Source organism: Panulirus ornatus, chromosome 15 (genome assembly GCF_036320965.1).
Source record: "Panulirus ornatus isolate Po-2019 chromosome 15, ASM3632096v1, whole genome shotgun sequence".
Classification (NCBI taxonomy): domain Eukaryota; kingdom Metazoa; phylum Arthropoda; class Malacostraca; order Decapoda; family Palinuridae; genus Panulirus; species Panulirus ornatus.
In genome coordinates this window covers 1,986,309-2,003,381 of record NC_092238.1, presented here as the reverse complement: position 1 = coordinate 2,003,381, position 17,073 = coordinate 1,986,309, and the positions used below count along the sequence as shown (strand labels likewise).

The 17,073-nt window shown below is 44.7% G+C and overlaps 1 protein-coding gene across 4 annotated transcripts in view; it reads right to left on the bottom strand.

Moving 5' to 3' along the window:
• Positions 1-9,913: 9,913 nt before the first annotated feature.
• Positions 9,914-17,073, bottom strand: part of LOC139753667 (leukocyte elastase inhibitor-like) — a 10,549-nt gene continuing 3,389 nt past the window's right edge. For 2 of the 4 annotated variants that reach the window (XM_071670315.1, XM_071670317.1), the window contains exons 2-3: positions 14,247-14,379; positions 9,914-11,361 (exon numbers count right to left, since the gene is read on the bottom strand). In XM_071670315.1, coding sequence (XP_071526416.1) covers positions 10,252-11,361; positions 14,247-14,375 — 1,239 coding nt within the window. In that variant the 5' untranslated portion in view covers positions 14,376-14,379 and the 3' untranslated portion in view covers positions 9,914-10,251. The remainder of the gene's footprint in view (positions 11,362-14,246; positions 14,380-17,073) is intronic. The other 2 variants (XM_071670316.1, XM_071670318.1) reach the window with 1 other exon arrangement.

Below are 17,073 nucleotides of genomic sequence, written 5' to 3'. Positions count from 1 at the left end.
TGTGTGCCACATATTTTTCAGGTGTCATGGACGTGACTAATAATAACAAAGTTTCAGAATATAAATTACTAGAGGGTCAACATTACGAGGCTTTCACAACACCAGAAACACGGGAAGTAGGACGCCTTAGTTCTAAAATCAAGAACAAGACACTAAGCACCAATAACAAGTTGTCGACAAACCAAAAGTCAAATCAAAGAATTAGACCGTTAGGGTAAAGTTACTTGAGTAGAAGTAGATTTCAAACTATGTAGTAGTTATAAGTGTTGTAGTAGTTATAGGTATAAAGGCTATATAACTGGGGGGACATTAAAGAACGATATCATCAAAGAATATCAAATTTGCATTCGCACGTACGTACATTTACCTTTCCCCTCCAACACCAGGATCCTCTTTTATGTGGGTCCCTGCAACACTCAAGAAGCTAACCACGTCCGCTAGGCAGGACCACACTGTGGTCCGAAAGGTGCGGTACCGATGTGTTTGTCATTGTGAGGTAAATGTTGGACAAGTGAAGGGTAAGTGTTCAGAACAAAAGATGTAACTTGGGCATGAAGTGTCTTGTTATATGCTAAATTGGTGTTTGTTATGCTGGAGAGAAGGATGGTATCTATTTACAACGCAGACGAGAAAGCGAAACGTGCATGCGTGGAGCGTAATTTCAGGAGGGTGATGCTTAAGATTACATCGTTAGGAGAGTGGTTGTTAAGCGCTTGTGTCCAGGTTTTATCATTTTCGTGTTTGTTGGAGGATCTGGAAGTAAACGATGAAGAGTTAAGCAAGGGAAACTATTTCTACTTCATGGTTTTGTAGTGATATAGGAGAGAAGGGATGAGTTCTGTTGCAAAGAACTAAATGGTTGCATTGGCAGCACTCATGCTTCGTTGCGCATGCGTTGAATATCTGTGGTTGCTTGGTAGCTGGTGATTATTCTGATTGCTCTGTGTGGTTTGTCATATCTGTTTTTCGCAGGGTGGATAATCAAGCAGGCGAGGCGTACATAAGGGTGGCGTGGATGATCCTTTTTTTAAGAGTATACTAAGGAGCTCTTTTTCTTGTCCTAATCTGGTACCAGTTAGTGTTCTCGGAGTGTTTAGTTTGTTTACAATTCTTACGTTTGTGTGTATAGTATGGAGAATGAATACCATGTGTCGTATACTATAACTACCATGGCTTGAGTTTTGCCGAGAGAGGAGGGAGGGTGCAGGGAGGATCCACATCCGTAGGGGAGGGGAGGTGAATAGGGTAAATTTCTGTGGTGTACAGATATTTTGTATGGTCGGTTAATCGGTACTCGCTTACTTTGTTTCTGTAATAATCTAAATAATACTTGTAATCAACTGTTACTAGAGTCGTTTTGTATACAAAACAACAAATGATACAGCCTCCACGGAGGAAGGGGTATCAAGCCTCATTTACAACGTAGTCACCGGGAACGCGTCAACTCACCCTTTTCCGCCATTCAGTTGAGGAATTTGAAACCCGGCCGAGCTCTTCAGTGGACCAGCTGCTTCACCGCAGTAGACTCGTTCCTTCACCGTTTCACTTCAACCAATTCGAATTCATTTATTCAATTTTTACATCACATGTGTCGCAAAGGGCATACATTTTAATTTCTCGGACTTTCATCCCGCGCAGTTCGATAGTGTAAACTCTTGTCACATTTCTACACGAGTTTTATCATAATAATAACCTAATTATAGTAGTTATGGCAGTGTGTGGGCTAGAGCAGTCCTACCTGCTCAATAAATGCGTTTTGATTATCGAACAATCAGCATTATGAGTTGACAGTTGTTCAGATTTTGAAGTCCATATTTGATATTAGCTATTTGTTGGTTTATACTACATGTTTGACATTTGTCCTGGATGTAAGTCTGAGCAACAACACTACCACCGGAAAACAAAAACACGATGACACAAATGAACCGGAAATGACTTGTTTGGTGGTGTACTTGTTAGCAACAATCCAGGCCTATTTCTTCAAAATCAAAAGAAAAATATTCTAAAACCTGTTTGAATGAAAAGATAAAACATGTCCTCTATTGTTCATACAGAAACAAAAAATTTCCAGAATCTTTAGGAATATGTCGTATGTGCGACTTTGTCAGTTTCTTTTACATATTACCCTATTAGGCTTCGGGCTGGCTGGTTAGTAAGAAGGCCACTAATGCAAGTGCCACAAGATGAACTATTCTCTCAATTTACCTACACCTGTCTCCTCCAAGAAGGGCCCATTAAGTCTAAAATGACATCCTAGTCTTCAAAGAATGGCATACTAAGTGTAAATTGACATCATAGTAAATTCGATACGCAAGAGGTGCTACGTCTGCCTTAGATGCTGAAGTGGAGGGGTGGGCACGCTGCTTGTCTTCCTTGGGCCTTGGAGTAGTTTGGTCTCGTACGAGAATATTTTGGTACTCATGGTTTTACCAAACTCTCCCAACGTCTGCGGCGCTGATGCCTGCTCTTACTTATACTCAACAATCAAAATTAGTTGAATGACTCCTCTGCGTGTCTTAAGAAAAAAAAAAAAAGTAAAATATCTAGAGTTTTTAGGACTTCCCGTCAGAAGCTCGTGACACAAAGGCACTGGGGACCAGTTTTATCTTTCTTGTTCTCTCCTGTGAGTCATATGCCACGCGCAGTGCAGAACAACTCAATAACAATTGTGGTTTCTCGGACAAGTTTAACATCAGTGAGAACTAAACGTCAGTAAACTGGGGCTCGAAATAACGTGTTTTTTACGCGCTCTTCGGTCTCGTACAGGTAGATATATATCTCGGTTCAACTACAAAAGTAAATGCAAAATGTAGATGCTAGTGTACATGAAGACGTACATACAGTGTTCACGAGGGTGTACATGCCCTTGTACTGTACACCCGGGTGTTGAGGCCACACTAAACAGCCTCTCTCTCCTTACAGCTGGTGGCAGGATAGGTTGCTCGAGATCAGTAACAACGCTGCAATCTTCACCTACTCGGAACTCCACTCCCCCGCCAACGACTCCCTCTTCTACGACCCCCCACAACCCCATGACAGGTAAGGGGACATCATGGGGGAGGAGGGAGGGGCTGGGGCCCTGTTGCAACCCTCCGCGATCCCGTGACAGATGACGGGACATAGGGGGGGGGGGCCTTCTTAAATGGCAGATGAGTAAAGGTCAGTAAGAAAGACGTGCTACATACCAGGTGCTTCCGGTACACTCAAGCTGTGAGGTACAGGTGTAGGTACGCTTACCGCTCTAGGTACTAATACCACCCCAAGACGGTACAGTATGGGTCTTGCGGGTAATAGTACCATCCCAGGACGGTACAGTATTTGCAGGTACTAGTACCATCCTAGGACGGTACAGTATGGTGGATCTTGCAGATATGTGTGCAGTGCGGAGGCACGGGAGCTTCGGCCGGCGTGGGGTCGGGCTGCAGACGGCAACTTCCTGCGTATCATCAACACGGACTCCTTCCCTCAGAGGATCCGCATGGAGGTCTGCAGGTACGGCAGCACACACACACACACACACACACACACACACACACACACACAACAGCCTTGCCATACACCTAGATACACCCGACACGTTCTCATCCAGAACATTACACCGAAGTTTTTGCATATTCATGTCAACCGTTCCTGACCACTGGCTTTCATATAATAAAGATAATATAGTTTTCTTAACGAATGCATCTGTTAAGATCTGTCTTACGTTACTTACAAGCTACTGTAAGAGTCCTAGCATCTGTTGCACCGTCTGTCCTTCATTACTCACTTGTTCCCACAGATTTCAGACTTACGCTGGACTGAAAAGATGAATTGATAAATATGGGAAACACTAGAATGAACTGTGCTTGCCGGAATGGATATATAACAGCCTAAATGGACCTGTAATTCAATGACTCCACTCAACGTTTGTATTTTCTAACATGATATGATATAACAGTCAAAGATATCATTGTCATCTAAACAATCACTTCAGGTAATCGCTATCGAACAAATTTTATCATCGAGATGGGACCTCACACCTGATCTTGTACATGGAAAGCATAAGTGGACGCCAGACTTCATATAAAGCTGAACAAGTTTGAGCAGAACTCTTTTGAATTATAATTTTCTTTTTTTACGTAGTAACATTTTCACTATTTACTCGAATCTTTTTTGTAGTGACGCGGGCGAGCCGTGTACCTTCCTGCCCGAGCTGGTCGCCTCCGCCTGCCGCCAAAGATACAGTGTCCACAAGATGGCTGCCGTCGACCCACAGTCCCCAGCTGACGGGGTCTTCCTCGCTGCCTTTAAGGTTCCGTCAGGATGCTTCTGCCACGTCAGCCACACACGAGATAGTCAGAAGTCTGCAGGAGCCTTTCGGGATCAACAATCGGCATCGGTCGCCCCCACTGATGAGCAAAATGTGAATACTTTTGGAAATTCAAGATTTACAAGAAATCACAATTCTGGTTTGGAGTCTTTACCTCCGCCAACGTCCGGTGGGCACCACAACTTCCAGCCGCATCGGCAGCAGTCTGGCCTTGGAAGCTCCATACAGATCGGTCAGCTGACCAACGGGAATTCTGGTCACCAGTCGTCCCCGGTGAGGCCACGGCCTACGTTGGTGAGGCGACCCCCAGCCCTGCCTCCCCTCACCACCTTCCACCGCCACACCAGCATCACTATCTCTAAGCCGTCGCCCATCATCGCGAGACCAGAAGCATCATCCATTACTTCATCACCTGATCCACATCAAACCCTCACCACACACCCTCACGCAGCGTTCGCGTCCAACATCCACCACCCCGCAGCCACTCTCTTCCCTCCACCCATTGCTACCACCACTTTCCGTCCACCAATTCCTTCTCCCAAGTTGGTGTCGATAAACCGCCCCCCTGATGATTTTTCCAGTTTCCTATCAACATCTTCTCCCATAGACGACAGCAGTGGACAGCAGTTCGATGTCTCAAGTGACTTCATCTCCAACGGTGACTTCTTGACTTCCATCTCAACACCTAGGCCCATACAGGACAGCAATGGACAGCAGTTCGATGTCTCAAGTGACTTCATCTCCAACGGGGACTTCTCGACTTACATTTCAACACCTAGACCCATACAGGACAGCAATGAACAGCAGTTCGATGATGTCTCAAGTGACTTCATCTCCAACGATGACTTCTCGACTTCCATCTCAACACCTAGGCCCGTACGGAACAACAATGGGCAGCAGTTCGATGTCTCAAGTGATTTCATCTCTCACGGTGACTTCTCAACATCCTTCTCAACACCTCGTCCTATACAGAGCAGCAGCAATGAACATAACGATGTTTCGAACGACTTCAATTCCGAGGATGACTTCGTAACATCTTTCTCAACTCCCAGTCCTATAGAGATTAACAATCATGAACACTTCGGTGTTTCAAGCGATTTCATCTCTGAGGACTTTTCGACTTCCGTGTCACCGTTCCCGTCCAAACACAGCAGCAGTGATGGACATTTTGAACAATTCGACGTTTCAAGTGACGTTATTCCCGAGAATGATTTCTCATCATTCTTAACGCCCAGGCCAACACAGAGCAGCAATCATGAACATTTTGTTGTTTCAAGTGACTTCATCTCTGAGGATGACTTCTCAACATCCATTTCAACGTTCAAACCCTTACATAGCAGTAACAGACAGCAGTTTCATGTGTCAAGTGACTTCATCTCCGAGGAAGAAACAGGAGAACCACAAGAAAGTGGTGAATTGAGAGAATCAGGTGTGGGTTCTGGCGGAGACAACCTGCAGGTATCCAGGACGGGTGACAATAATTTCATCCTGTCGCTGAGGCAAGTCAGGTCTGACGGGTCGGTAGTGCCGCTCGAGCTTGTTATCAACGTCGACGGTCGACTCGTCTCAGCTGCTTCCAAGTTGGCCTCAGCAGCGACCACAAACACAGCTCAGAGTCGACAGAGTGTTGACCATATCGACGTCGATCTGCAGAAACTGCCGCGTAGTGTCAAAAGGTATGTGAAAATACTTCAGAATAGAGCAGAGGACAACAAATTTATCAATATGAGTATTTCGCAAGACCAAGACGCGCGAGTTAATCCAGACACCTCCTCGGATTCCTTCGTCATCAACTCTGGATACACAAAGACTGTTCCTTCGGTCGAGCTTGGATCACCGAGGGTATCGAACACCTCCTGGGCCACAGGTCACCAGTTCGACAGTTTGCCACGACCGACGCAAAAGCACGTAAAGCCTGACGAGGTAGCCCAGCACGCAGCTTCCCTTTCCATAAAGACCCAGATCCCTGGCATCTCACGTGGAGTCACCTTCCAACCCGTGGGGTCACCACCGTCACCAGCGGACCAGATCCTAAAAGCAATAGATCTTCCCACCAGTACCACTGGTATCAGTACAACGTCTCATGAAAACTCTTTCGACTCGTCGACGTCTGATTCAGACAACATTTCTCCTTTAGTCAAAAAGAGACACGTTCAGGCTAACGTGTCTCCGGTTCCGGTGTCTCTGCCTGAGTCACTGATCACTAAGGCTCCTCACCTGCTAACCAGAAGGACAAAAGCCCATAATCTGCGACCATTACAGCTTCTGACGCCACCACATCACGACCCATTCAACCACACACATCCTCGTCTGCCACACGCTACCTTCCTCCCTGGTAGCCATGAAACGCTGGAGGAACATTCATCCTCGCCCGAGGTCAAGTCTGTCACTGTAACTCCGACAGTAGGCCGCACTGAAAAGAATGAGGAAGGACCCACGTTTACTGGTAACCAATCGACAGCTGGTCTTCCTCAGAGCTCCGGCTGGCTCAACCCATTACTGGCCACACAGCTTTACTCCGACCAACCTCACGTGGTCCAGAATTATTTCATCCAAATTCCGGAGAGCTTTAGAGAGAGGAGCATGACGGGCAGCGCCACGCGTGAGGTGCCCAGGTACTTTGCACCTGACGAAGGTTTGGTCAACGTGAGCCAGGGTGTTGAGAAGGTAAAAGAATTGTCAAACCAGCGGTATGCAGACGAGCAGTTCCTGCCAGAGCTTAAGAATCACAGGATGACGCCAACTTCCTCTCATTACAGTATTCTCTCGCCACTAACAATAAAATCGAAGTCGAAGGTTAAATTCCCTGCTGAGGCCTTTTTTGCCCACTCCTTGCCAGGATCCCAGCCAAAGGTCACTGGAAACTCACTTAAATGGAGTAAAAGAAAACGCGAATCATCATCAGGACTGTCCGCAAAACTGAAGTCTGGAGCCGGAGTGCGGACGGTACGTGAAGCAGCTGGGGTGGACAGGGTGCGGACGGCACGTGAAGCAGCTGGGGTGGCAAGGGTGCGGACGGTACGTGAAGCAGCTGGGGTGGCAAGGGTGCGGACGGTACGTGAAGCAGCTGGGGTGGCCAGGGTGCGGACGGCACGTGAAGCAGCTGGGGTGGCCAGGGTGCGGACGGTACGTGAAGCAGCTGGGGTGGCCAGGGTGCGGACGGCACGTGAAGCAGCTGGGGTGGACAGGGTGCGGACGGCACGTGAAGCAGCTGGGGTGGCCAGGGTGCGGACGGTACGTGAAGCAGCTGGGGTGGCCAGGGTGCGGACGGCACGTGAAGCAGCTGGGGTGGCCAGGGTGCGGACGGTACGTGAGGCAGCTGGGGTGGCCAAGGTGCGGACGGCACGTGAAGCAGCTGGGGTGGCCAGGGTGCGGACGGCACGTGAAGCAGCTGGGGTGCCCCTTTTCTTCACTAGGAAGGATACTGGAGTCCATAACGAATATTTTCAGGCAAATGAAGGAAATCATTTGGGAAAAAAAATGAGTTTATCATTTACTGCGTCCAAGAGAGGGGGTCTAGTGGAAGGAGTCGACCCAAGTTCCCGGTTAACGTCCTCAGATGACGAGGGAAAGGACGTACTCGTAAACATTCACTTAATTTTCGGATCAGACACACCCCCTCTCAACACACACCTTCATACACCGGCGGTTCGTGACGTCAGTCAAAATGAAAGAGGTTTGCAACGAAGTGATCCGTCTCGTTATTCGATTTTGTTCGACCAGGATCATGATGCGGGAGGCAACTCCGGTCACAGTGCAAATAATCAGTCAGACGCAAGTAACAGGTCACCAACACCACACCAGTGGAGCAGAGCAGCCGGCTTGACTGACACCGCCGCAGATATACCAACAAAAAGTTCTTCCACTTCGCTAAACGTAGATGAACCAAGATTGTTCAACCCTTTAACTAAAATGCCAGCGAGCCAGATATTGAGAAAGGGCGAGCAGCGAGGCAGACAGACGGCCAAGTGCCCCTCCTGTCCACCTGGTACCACCACCTCGGCCTTAAGGTCAAAGCAACGGCCGCCCAACCCTTTCATTTCACCTCTGGCAGACCCCACCCGTGAGACAGGGGTCACCTCTGGCTTCCCGCCATCGACTGACATCACCGAACTGTCTAGGGGAGGCATTCTGGCCGCGCCCTCACTCGTCGTGAGACCTCCGCCTCTGCCTCGCCTAGCCCATCGCTCTAGCATCCGCTTTCCTGGGAGGACGGCCCGACGCACGCTCGTCCACACCGTCAGAAGAACTACCAGGCCTCCCCGGTCGCTTAGGGAGTTCATCATGGCTCCTACACCCCATCCTGGAGTAATCGTCCCTCACCAGCGCGACAGATCATCATGGAAGTTATAGAGGCATTCCAATCCACGTTCCATCAACCGGCGTCCGTACTCTACAGGATCCGCCGCCGGAGGAGCAACGAAAAGTCTGGTTTTGCGTTGTTGGATTTCGCATTCAGTCTCACAATAGTGGATGGGTTGTCTGACGACAAATATCATATCCCGGAGATAAACATTTCTCTCGGTCGCTTATACACTCTTCCGCAACAGGTTTCCCGAGAAATATTACAACGTCATCTCCCATCAGAGGTCAGACCTTGTTCATGCATTATCATGTTACACCACAGGCGACATCTGATAACAATACCGTGATTCTTGGTTCTGAACGTCCTCCCCAAGTCGTTCTTGCCGCTTAACGTCCTCCCTAAGTCATTCAAAATAATTTCATTATCCAGTGAAGCTCATCTTCATGGATTCCCTCACAAGCCTTACCGATAACAGTTTGAAAATGTTTGTTCTCTGTCTCTCTCTCTCTCTGCTGTCAGCACCGGAACGTCACAGTGCGATCACGCATCACGCGTCGCCTCACACACACTATGACCCCAATGTTTCAGATATATTTCGTTTGTATATCAGGCATAAATATGGAACGTTTATGGAAATATTTTATTATCCTAAAACCAAAAGGGTGAACGAGTCGAGATGTTGGCAAACGTTAGTTAAATGAAGTCGAGCCTTCGTAAACTACACAACGAAATATCACTATACTACAAGCACTGCTGGAGCTCCTCAAAAAAAGAAGGGAAATCAAACTCTCTCTGCTTTTCCAAGGTAATATCAACAACCTTATTTGTATGTATCTATTCCACATTCCATGTCTTTTTACCGTTTCCCACCCAAATAAGGTAGCATCAGGGACGACTGATAAAGCCAACGAGGAAAAAATTCCTCACGGTTCATTCTTTTGTAAAGTTATGAATACAAGTGGGGACATTTCCAGGCAACCATTCGCCCTCTTTTTTTACCTGCAGTACGTAAGAGAGGCGAGTAATATTCTTTTAGTAATGCATCTACAGCACTAAATGAATTTAGGTTGCTTTCTGAACAGTATGTCAGACGCAAATCTTTTCCTCGTACTGGTGCTGCTCGTGTGGGGTTGAAGTAAAGTTAATAGCAACACTTCTGGGAAGCCGATCTCATCAGATTATTTCATGCCTAACCTGAATATTATCCATTGTTCTGGCTGTTGAACAAGAGAAGGTTCATTTTAAAAAAAAATCTATATAAACATACACCTTGGCTTAGGTCAAATGAAAAGCTTACATAAGTAAAATATTTAAATATATTAAATAGATACCCACATATCTCTTTCTCTCTCTCTCTCTCGACATAATATGCAACAGAAGAAAACTGTCAGGGACAAAGGCTCACGTTTCAACTTTTCAAAAAATATTTTTGGTCACCTGCATCATTGCCTTACACAATCGTGAGTGAGATTTTCACTTGGTGCTGGAGGTGAAACGGAGGTACATTTCTCGAAGCAACGAGTAAGCTCCCTCGTGCATCACTGACCAGTTAGTATCTAGCAAAGTACAGTGCAATTTGTGACATGAACAGCACATATAAACATAACATATTAAACAGACAGCATTACATGGTCGTTCAAGCTCTGCCACTGGCCTGCTGTAGGGGTTCGGGTTTGATGAGTCTGCCCCAGAAGAGTGGGAGGCCTGACCTCAGGTCACGGATGAAGAAAATGGCTGGCCGGTTAACATAAAAGGTCCTAGAATTTCCGATCCGGTTGAGTGAGAATGCTGTAGCAGCAGCTGCCACTGTACCTGTCTCCGAAACCTCCACCACCGTCTCATGCACAATATCGTCAACCCAGACATCCTTACTGGCCGTCAGTCTACTGAAATCAGCAAGCTCTCTGCTGAAGATGGTGTCAATATGAAGATCCGTGAGGACCCTCTTCAGACTAGCCTTATAGCTGAGACGCATCTTGGGTAGGGACACATTAATGTCGATAGAGGTCATGTTGTTGATGAGTCGGTTGATGATGTCTGAATCTAGTTTATATTCAAGGTCCTGTAAATTGTTGGTCACATTACCTTTGGGCATCAGTATGAACATGGCATATTGATTCCCTTTGTATGGAAGGGAAATCATGTGGGCATCCAGATCAGGGATGTTTACATATGGCACATTCATGTCAGATTGCATCATGTTCACCTTAATCGTCTCAGTTCCTGTATTAAAATCTCCAACTCTTGTAAAGTCTGGGATGAAGGGGTTAGCCCACGTGCCATTAAAGTAGACAGTATTGGCTGCGACAAAGTTTGTCCTTCGGCTTAGCGGCTCCTGCAGCAGCTCTGGGATCATCCCGTGGGTACGGTTACTTACCCAGCTATTGATGAAGTCCTTCGCCACAATGGCTTTCCTTGAGAAGTCCAGGGAGAAGACCGAACTTTTGTAGTAGGTCTTAGCATTATTAGTGAATTCAGAAAGGACATCAGTCCCCTCCTGTATGAACAAACCATTTGCGACGTTAAGTGTGACATTTCGGTTAGAAGATACAGCAGACTCAAACAGGGTTTGGAAATGTGAGTGGAGTGAGGGTTCACTGGGAGGAAGCATAAGGGCATCAAACAGCTGCCGGAAGGTGGCGCCACCGGAGCCCAATAACAGCACCAGCAGGAGATTGCTGATGCTCAGGGGAGAGAACACTACCGTGCCTTTATCTTGCAGCTCTATCGACAGGTCCAGTGCAAACTGTAAACACAGATAGGTTGTTATTCATGAGACATTCCACGCAAATATTTATTCATGATACATTCCACGCAAATATATCACTTTCTCAGCATTTCTTTCTTTATCAACACTGTCAGGACTGTAGCCACAAATTTTCTAACAAGTAAACAGAGCAATCATACATAAACAAAGATCAGTACTGTACAGGGTTTCAGTATGATCTGTCACACTGTTAACACAGGAAAGATGAACACTGGTAAACAAAACAAAATATACTATCCATCAGACGGTCATGCTCATCATGGACACGAATTGCTTTCCTCAACTTCAGGCCACGAGCATCCACATAGATCTTACATTACAACTGAAGCTGGGAATGTCCTATGATTTTCTATGTTATCTTCAGTGTTTTGTTACAGGAATATTTAGCACTCATAAGGCCCAAACTAGAAGGTGCTTTCCAAGTTTGCTCACCGCATCCAAAGAGGCACAAAGAGCTGACGTAGAATGTCCAGAGGAAACCAACAAAGATGGTATCATCGTCAAGACAGCTGAGTTACTGGGATTGGCTAGAGGCCTTAAACTTCAAAGGGGAGAGTGAGTGGTACAGACTAATGACACAGACAGTGAACATTCTTTGAGAGATGAAGGACAGAACAACAAGAGGACATAACATGAAATTGAGCAAGAAACTTGTTAAGAAAGATGTGAAGAGGTACTCTGCGAGTACAAGAGTGGTGGATAAATAGAATAGAATCAATGAAGATATGGTAAATGTAGATACCATACAAATATTAAAAATTGTATGATGAAAGAGAATGTTCAAGAGATGGGGTCCCCAAGAGTGACATACTTCTTCCTCGTATAGCAAATAGGTAATTACAAACCCACAACAAAGAATATTAATAAACCAGGTTAAATATACAAAGAAAACAACGAAGGAACATTCAGGATGATACACGAAAAACAGAGACATGCAATCATTAGAGATTGCAAAGTTCTTATTACATCATATTACATTATATTTACATTCTCATTGAGACAAGTTCTTATAATGCATGCGCGAAAAATCCAGCATCAGCACGTCACTGAACACAATAGAATCAAAGGGAATGATGCATTATAGTTACTAAACATCATCTTCACATACATCACCATGGAAACGGAGAATATCATATGTAATACACCACTCAGGAAAAGTGAACAAGTAATGCTAGAGCTCGACTGTGTGGCAAACTAGAAAACGGAAAGAACGGAGACGGAATTAAATTCAAAGATGATATAAATCAAGGAAACTACACTAAACAGAGATCAAATCATTTCGAAGGGAACATGAGATGGGGAAGCGATGTTCAGTGGACACGAGATAGGTCACTGTTGTGGAAGGTTATTTGCAATTTAGCTTCAAAAACACAAGGAAGGCTTAATAAGAGAGACGGGTGTGAAAGATGAAATCAATACAGCGGAAGAAGAAACAAGGAACAGACGAACTTTCAAAAGGATATTTTGGACACCACGGCTTCAAAACCCAGGTGATGGGCTTTAGAAGGTTTTGCAAAGCATTGAAATGTCTAGAGAAGACATAAACAGGCTGCTAGATGGCCTTGACCTATACAGAGTTCATGGGTATGATGAAGTGTTTCCACATGTGCCAAGGAAGTTTTAAGATGCGTTTACCAACTCTCGTGAAATGTTGCTCAAGATGTTGCTGGAGAAAGATAACGTGCTGAGAGTGGAAGAGAGATAAAAAATACGTGTCTTCACAGATCAGAAAGTCGCTATGTACTACAGACCAGGTTCTTTGATAAGTGAGGTCTGAAAAGTACCGATAAAGTAATCAAAAAGCAAATGCATGACTACTTGCAAAGGAGACACTGCCTCAGCAAAGGAAAACGCGGATTCAGGGTAAGGAGGTCACGTGCAACTAACCCTTTAGATTACTATGAAAGAGTAAGTTCTGTTCTAAACGGGTGGATTGCATGTATCTGGACTGCTAGAAAGCATTTGACTCTATACCACCTGGGATCCTGGTAAAGAAACAAGAACCTGACAGAAATAAGGCTAAGCCTCCTTTGATGGATGAAAAATTAACTTGATAGAAGGGAAAATGGAGTGAATGTTAGTGTCTTTTCAAAATGGGTTTGGATAACAAGTGGCGTGCTAAAGGGATCAGTCCCAGAACCATTGTTCTTAATCTATGTAATTGACTTGCAAGGACTGGAATCATACCTAAATATGTTTGCGGATTGTGTCACAGTCATGAGGGAAGTAATGAGAGAAAAGGAATGCAATGATTTACAAAAGGACTTAGGCAAACGCCAAAGATGGTCTAATACACGGATGATGAACTTAGACCCAGCTAAATGCAAAGTAACGGTGACTGAACACCGTGAAGGAAGGCCTTACTATATTGTTCATCATGAAACAAGCCGTGTATGAGAGGGACACTTGGCAGTCGACCTCATACCTGACCTGTGGCCAGAACTCCACCTTAGGAGAGTTGTAAAGGAGACAGGCCGTCTGCTTGCGAATATTAGAAATGCACTGAAGTATTAGGAAAAGGAGAGATTGAACAAACTGTTCACAGCTGATATTAGATTAAAACTAGAATATGCTTCTCATGTGTGTTCACCACACTTAAAAGAACCACGAAAAAGCTCCAGAGGACGGTAACAAAGATGGTACCACAATGAGAGCAGCTTAGTTAATGAAAGAATAATGACCACATATTTGTTTTTTCTACCATGGAAGAGGGAAGAGTTAGAAGTGTCTTGATCACAACATTTAGTCTGGTTTTAAAAGTTGCATGATAGAGAAAGTTCAAGAGACGGGGCCAAGCATATGAATACATAACTCCCTATCTCATACAAACAGAAAACCACACAGTGATAGATCCCAGGACTCACCTCTTGGATAGATCTGCTAAGCTGAGGTGGAGCTTGTCTCGTCGCTTGAAAACGCACTGCTGGAACAATGTGGCTGGACACACACACACAAGCCGCCGCCACGGCTGCTAGGATCACAAGACCTCGCATCCTGCTGAGACACACATAAACGTCCATTGATTCCGGAATTCTGTACATGGCTGAGGCATAAGCAACTTAATACATTTCATCTTACATTGGTAAATGTACAAACATAACTTACGAAGAGGAAGGTTTGTCTTGTGCCAAGAGGAAGGTCAGGGGGGTTGTGTAACATATTTCTGTCTTCCCAGTTCTGAACAAAGGGATGGCACCGTGACGCATGCTTTACAAAGTCTCAACTACATATTAAGAAAACGAAACCGACCTTCACTTAGATGTAACCTCCATTAAATTTTCCCACTTTATGTGTAAATTATTTATGAAGTTGGGGAAGAAAGAACACTACCCACGTCGCTCTTAAGGGCCGAAAAAGGCGAAGAGGGAGCGGGAATGGAAATCCTTCCCTCCTCCTGAATTATCAATTTCCAAAATAAAAACTGAGGAAGAAGCATAGATAAGATTTTCCTCCGGCTCAGTATCTATGGCGGGAAATGGCGAATAATTATGAAAAAAACCTATATATATGAAAACTTTTAAGAAACCTAAATTGTATTAGTATATATCAATTTTTCTAATGTATATCATACTATAACCTTCAATAACAAATATTCTGCTTTTACCGTTGATAACAATCAAAGGGGCTTAATTCTTTTTTGCAGCGCATGTTACCGTTCTACAATTTACAATGATACATCACAATTCTAATACATTTCAACTAAATATCTTTATATAAACCCTGTCGGAAATGTATGGTATGGAGTCTTAATCCTCAAACGTTCCGAAGCTCTAGTTATGAGGCACATTGAGCAGCTCCGGGCTGAACACATTGTAAAACCCACAAAACTGAAGCAAAAATCAAAAGAGTTCAGGGTATTCATTGTTCTGATGATGGGAAATAACTGCGTAGTAAAGTTTCACGTTTTCTATCCCTCAGGTTATGATCAGAGTTCAGCTGCTGGGTTATAACTGCGCTCACCCACGACGACTGGCAGACGACCAACGGCTGCACATGCTGTGCACCCGACGTAAAAATTATATCCAATATAACTAAAATCGTGCCCTATATATATATATATATATATATATATATATATATATATATATATATATATATATATATATATATATATAAATATATATATATTCCTTTGCAGTCAAGTCGTTCCGCTATGATATGATGTCGCCTTTTGAGTTTTAAGTATCACGTTTACAGCACCGTGTACTGAGGCACGGGATACAGCCAAGGACACGTGACACGGCCCACTGCCTCCCTATCCCTTCCCCAAACACAAAGCTGTTGGCTGCAGCAGTCGTCCCCTACCTGCACTGCTCCCGTGGTAAAAGAAAAAAATTAATTTTCTCGCTGCGTGTGAAGAGATTTGGTAATCATGACTATATATATATATATATATATATATATATATATATATATATATATATATATATTATATTATATTATATAATCCCTTTCCCGGGGAAGGTGACAGGTTATCCCACTCCACCACCACCACCCACAACCTTGCGCAGCACCCGGTGGTCATGCCTCTGAACATCGTCGATCGGACTGGAAACAAATCAAGGTTCCCACCCAAGCCTGACCCGTCATGGCGACCTAGTTCCTGCTGATCTCATAATTCCAACCATAAATCCGCACAGGGTGATCGTAATTCCCATTCCGACTTTGATTCCTCAGTAAGCATTACGTTGCCCATTAGAAAAAAAGGAATTCCTCACTTTAAACCATGCAAGAAATTAATAACTTTAACAGAAATAAATTTACTATATATATATATATATATATATATATATATATATATATATATATATATATATATATATATATGTTTGGAAGTCGAGAACATTATCTCGGAAAGCAAAAATGGGTATGTTTGAAGGAATAGTGGTTCCAACAATGTTGTATGGTTGCGAGGCGTGGGCTATGGATAGAGTTGTGCGCAGGAGGGTGGATGTGCTGGAAATGAGATGTTTGAGGACAATATGTGGTGTGAGGTGGTTTGATCGAGTAAGTAACGTAAGGGTAAGAGAGATGTGTGAAAATAAAAAGAGCGTGGTTGAGAGAGCAAAAGAGGGTGTTTTAAAATGGTTTGGGCACATGGAGAGAATGAGTGAGGAAAGATTGACCAAGAGGATATATGTGTCGGAGGTGGAGGGAACGAGGAGAAGTGGGAGACCAAATTGGAGGTGGAAAGATGGAGTGAAAAAGATTTTGAGTGATCGGGGCCTGAACATGCAGGAGGGCGAAAGGCGGGCAAGGAATAGAGTGAATTGGATTGATGTGGTATACCGGGGTCGACGTGCTGTCAATGGATTGAATCAGGGCATGTGAAGCGTCTGGGGTAAACCATGGAAAGTTCTGTGGAAAGGGAGCTGTGGTTTCGGGCATTATTACATGACAGCTAGAGACCGAGTGTGAACGAATGGGGCCTTTGTTGTCTTTTCCTAGCGCTACCTCGCACACATGAGGGGGGAGGGGGATGTTATTCCATGTGTGGCGAGGTGGCGATGGGAATGAATAAGGGCAGACAGTATGAATTATGTACATGTGTATATATGTATGTCTGTGTGTGTATATATATGTGTACATTGAGATGTATAGGTATGCATATTTGCGTGTGTGGACGTGTATGTATATACATGTGTATGGGGGTGGGTTGGGCCTTTTCTTCGTCTATTTCCTTGCGCTACC